The sequence below is a fragment of the Aureococcus anophagefferens genome (assembly GCF_000186865.1).
Source record: "Aureococcus anophagefferens unplaced genomic scaffold AURANscaffold_16, whole genome shotgun sequence".
NCBI classification, from domain to species: domain Eukaryota; class Pelagophyceae; order Pelagomonadales; family Pelagomonadaceae; genus Aureococcus; species Aureococcus anophagefferens.
Window position 1 is genome coordinate 456,560 of NW_008705576.1, and position 4,596 is coordinate 461,155.

A 4,596-nucleotide genomic window follows, 5' to 3' on the forward strand; every position below is an offset into this window, starting at 1 on the left:
CGCGCCGTTGCCCTCGGCGTCCAGGGCCGCGGCCACCGCCGGCGCGAGCGCCTGCGCGTCGCCCGATTGCACGTAGGCGCGCGCGGCGTCGGCGACGGAGAGGTATTTGCCGTCCCTGTGGACGCCGACGCTGTAGCGGAGCATGGCCCGGCACCGGAGCGCCCGGCGGCCGCGGTCCGAGACGGGCCGGAGCGCCCCCGCCGCCGCCGCGAGCGCCCGGAGGCCCCGCTCGCTCACGAAGGACAGCACGGCCTCGCAGCGGAGCGCGCCGTCGACGAGCGCCGCGGCGTCGCGCGGCGCCGCGGGCGCGGGCGCGACGGCCGCCGGCGCCGCGGCGGCGGCGTTTTCGGCGTCGCGCTTGAGCTTCGCGAAGACCGCGGCGTCCTTCGAGCCGGCGCCGGCGACGGCCGCCTCGCGGTCCAGCGCGTTCTCGTACGCGAGGGCCGCGCCCGCCGCGTCCCCGGCGACGAAGCGCGCGGCGCCCAGCCGCGCCCAGAGCTTGGAGGCGTGGGGCGCGAGCTGCACGCTCCGCGCGGCGAGGTCCAGCGCGCCCGCGGCGTCGCCGCCCTTGAGCGCGCAGAGGCTCGCCTGTGTGGAAATCAACCAGTGAGCTGGGACGTCGAGGCCAAACTTCAGAAATCTCTAGCTCGGTCACATCGAAGTCGATTCGGCTGATTTTTGGACGGATCGATCGCTCTCAGCGAGTTCTCGAAGCACGGCGGAAGTGCTTGTGTCAAAACATTCGAATGCGCGCACATTGAAGTCGGGTTGAAGATTTGATTTGCGCGCAGAGGCTCGCGTTGCCCAGCAGCAGGCCCTGCTGCTCGAAGGCCCAGGCCACGAGGCCGGCGTTCCTGCCGTCCTCGGCCGTCGCCGGCGGCGCCAGCTCCTGGCTCAACCCGTCGGCCGCGGCGATGTAGTGGCCGCGCGCGTCGTCGACGCGGCCGGCGGCGAAGAGCCGCGCGGCCTCGGACTTGGCCCGCTCCCAGGGCCGCCGCGCGGGGCGCGGCAGGCGCCCGAGGCAGCCGCAGGGCACGCCGACGAACTCCTCGGCGCAGCGCGCCGCGACGGACCCGGCGACGGCCAGGCCCGTCGTCGCCGCCGCGGCGCGGAACTTGTCGCTGCCGCCGCACGCGCCGAGCGCGAGCCTTATCGCGCGCGCGACGGCGAAGTGGCGCCCGGCCTCGGGCCGCCCGGCCGCGAGGGCGTCGATGGTCATGGCCTGGGCGACGAGCAGCGCCTCGGGGTGCGCGGCGGGCTCGAAGCGCCGCAGCAGGACCTCGAGCGACGCCGCGTCGACGGCGTCGCCCGTGGCGAGCACGCCGTCGAGGGCCTCGCCGAGCTTCTCGACGGCTTCGACGCGCCGCGCCGTGTCGCGCCGCTCGCGGCAGCGCGCCCGCGACGGCGCGCCGTGGCGGCAGCCCCGCTCGTAGGCCGGCAGGATGGCCATTACGAAAGCGCGCCGCCAACCGGCGGCCGACGCGACGGCTCCGTCGGCTCCTTGAACGACGGCGGCGGCATGAGATCATACCCAGCGCATGAGATGAGATGAGGTGATGAAATGCCGCGCCGCGCTCGCCCTCGCGGCGTGCCGCGGTGCGCCCGTGGGCTGGTGCGACCACCGCCGGCCGCGGCGGCGGTGCAACGCGACGGCCTGCTGGGCCGACGGCGTTTGCGGCTCCGCGGACAGCGTCTGGCGGCCCCTCAGCGGCGACTTCTCCAACGCGACGCTGCGCGGTCGCGTCGAGATCGTCGTGTCGCACTGCTCCGTGCCCCTGGCCTGGCTCGACGGCGACATCGCGGCGCTGGCGGCGCGCGGCGTCGACGTGGCGCGCGTGTCCGTCTACTCCAAGTGCGGCGGCGGCGGCGACGTCGGCCTCAAGTTCGAGCCCGCGGTCGTCTACGACTACGACAACGTCGGGCGCTGCGACCACAGCTACGCCGTGCACCTCGCCGAGGCCCACGACTCCCTCGAGGACCTGACGCTCTTCACGAAGGACAGCTTCCGGTCGCAGCCCCGGCGGCGGCGCCGCGAGCTCGCCGACGTCGTCGCGGGCGCGGCGGCCCACGGCTTCGGCTGCGGCGTCGGGTCCGAGGCGTCGGACTGGTACGACGGCCCGACGCTGCGGGCCTGGACCATCCCCAAGTACCGCAAGGCCTGGGACCAGAACCGCGGGCGGCGGCCCCGGCCCGGCGGCTTCGCGAGCCCGCGATACCGCGCGCTCGGCGCCTGGCTCGAGTCCGTCGTCGCCGCGGGCCTGGCGCGCGGCGCGGCGCCGGACCGGCGCGCGCACGCGGCGTCGGCCCTGTCCCGCGCCGCGACGCCCGTCTGCCTCGGCCTGTGCCGAAACCAACCACTGGTTTGGGCGGTCCTGACCAAACTTGAGAATTCTCTAGCTCGGTCAAATCAACGTCGATTCGGCTGATTTTTGGACGGATCGATCGCTCTTGTCGAGTTCTCGAAGCCCAGCCGAAGAGCTTGTGTCAAAACATTCGAATACGCTCACATTGAAGTCGGGTTGAATATTTGGTTTCGGCACAGGCCTCGGCGGCACCTTCGCGGCGACGCGCGCCGGCGCGCGGTCGCTCGGCGCCGAGGGCTGGCGGGCCGTCGCGCGGTCGCTGGACCGCGGCGACAACATCCAGGAGGGCCACTTCGCCGAGCGCGCCTGGGCGACGCTCCTCGCGCCGGACCCGGCGCCGGCGCTCGCCGCGTGGGTCGCGTGCGCGCACCGCGGCGTCGTCGTCGCGCGAAGGTCGAAGCGCCACCGCCAGCCCTACTGCCCCTTCGCCGGCATGCTCCACGCCGGCGGCCTCGGGGCGTGCGACCCGGGGCGGACGCCGCCGAACGCGACGTGCGGCGGGCTCAAGGTGCGCTAAGTGTGGTGTGTTATGTGCACGCGCGCGGGGGGGCCTAGGAGCCGGCGTCCCCGGCGTCCCCGGCTTCGACGTCGCCCCCGGCGTCCCCGGCGTCCCCGGCTTCGACGTCGCCCCCGGCGTCCCCGGCGTCCCCGGCGCCCCCGGCGTCCCCGGCGCCGGCGAGGTCCTCGAGCGTCGTGCCGGAGTGGGCGCGGAGGCCGTCGTCGAGGGACAGGGACCGCCCGAAGTTCGAGTTCGCGATGCCGGGCCCGGCGTCGCCTGGGCAGGACAAGAGAGCGAAATTCCCAACTTCAAAGGCTCCTCTCTCGGCCGGTTTCCACTCGTTTCGGCTGATTTTTGGACGAGCGATCATCTCTCGGAACGGTCTCGAAGCGTGGATGCTTTTCCCAGAACGGGCGCGCGCGGAGCACTCACGTTGAAGCGACGTTGAATCACCCTTGTCCTGCCCTGGGCGTCGCCGCCGTCGGAGCCGCCCGAGTCCGCGCGCGACCGCGCGCCCGACGCGGCCGACGGCCGGCGCTGGACGAGGCCCCCGACGGCCGTCATCTTGAAGCTCGACCGGCGCCGGCCCATCGTGCGGCTGCCCGCCGACTTGTCGTCCTCCTCCTGCGCCTGCTCGTTCTCGCTCCGCTGGAGCTTGAAGAAGTTGCCCGCGGTGTCGATGCGCACCGTCGTCGGCATCTTGTAGGTGAGGAGCTCGCCGGCGACGCGGTTCGCGGCCTCGATGGACTCGAGGCCGTCCTTGGCCCGCAGCAGGGCCGCGGTCGCGCCGTCGTCGTCGTCGACGCGGCGCGCGAGGAACGAGAGCTCCGCGCGGATCCGCTCGAGCGCCGCGTCGATGCGCAGCATGGGCTCCATGCCGTCGCCGCCGTGGTCGTCGTCGCGCGGCGCGGCGTCGCTCGAGTCGACGAGCTCCACGCCGTCGCCGAGCAGCGCGTCGTCCTTGCCCGCGTCCGCGGCCGCGGCGGACTCCTTCGAGCTGGACCGGCCGCCCGGGCCGTCGGCGCTCAGCCACTTCGGGCCCAGCTTCTGGATGAAGACGGAGCCGACGGGCGCCGTGAGCAGGATGCTCAGCACGGCCGTCGTCAGGATCGCGTCGCCGCGGGAGTCGCTGTCGATGATCTGCGCGGGCACGGACGCGAGCGCCGCCTGCACCGTCGCCTTGGGCACCTGGGCAGCACAAGAGTGATTCAACGTCGCTTCAACGTGAGTGTTCCGCGCGCGCGCGTCCCAAAAAAAGCATCCACGCTTGGAGACCGTTCCAAGAGATGATCGCTCGTCCAAAAATCAGCCAAAACGAGTGGAAAACGGCCGAGATATGAGCCTTTGAAGTTGGGAATTTCGCTCTCTTGTCCTGCCCCGTTGGGCGCCCAGGAAAGCGCGACGAACGCGCGCTCGACGAACGTGAGGCCCGAGTCGCCCGTCGCCGCGTAGGCCGCCGGCAGCCGCACGCCGACGCCGACGCCGATGACGAGCAGCGCCTTGGCGATGGTCAGCGGCGCCATGCGGCGGAAGTTCAACTCGGAGCCGATCGCGCCGAAGAGCAGGGGCTGCGCGAGGACGGACCAGAGCGTCGCCAGGTCGTGCTCGACGACGTGGGCGTGGTGCTCGTCGGGGCCCGACGACAGCCGGGCGACGATGCCGCTCTTCAGCAGGCCGCCGCGCTTCCACGCGAGCGCGCCGACGAGGCCCGTCGTCAACGCGCCGATCGCGCCG

General features: G+C 73.3%; 2 protein-coding genes across 2 annotated transcripts in view; both read right to left on the bottom strand.

Moving 5' to 3' along the window:
* The window catches only part of AURANDRAFT_65677 (hypothetical protein), a gene marked incomplete at both ends in the record, with an annotated part of 5,332 nt that extends 3,882 nt beyond the window's left edge, over window positions 1–1,450 (bottom strand). Inside the window, 2 exons of the mRNA XM_009040747.1 lie at window positions 37–588; window positions 842–1,450. Coding sequence (XP_009038995.1) covers window positions 37–588; window positions 842–1,450 — 1,161 coding nt within the window. The remainder of the gene's footprint in view (window positions 1–36; window positions 589–841) is intronic.
* A 1,464-nt stretch (window positions 1,451–2,914) lies between these two features.
* Window positions 2,915–4,385, bottom strand: AURANDRAFT_72004 (hypothetical protein; the record flags this gene model as incomplete). The annotated part of the gene is made up of 3 exons (XM_009040746.1): window positions 2,915–3,138; window positions 3,306–4,050; window positions 4,179–4,385. The coding sequence occupies 3 exons, from the start codon at window positions 4,383–4,385 to the stop codon at window positions 2,915–2,917; spliced, it is 1,176 nt and encodes a 391-aa protein (XP_009038994.1).
* Between the last annotated feature and the right edge of the window lie 211 nt (window positions 4,386–4,596).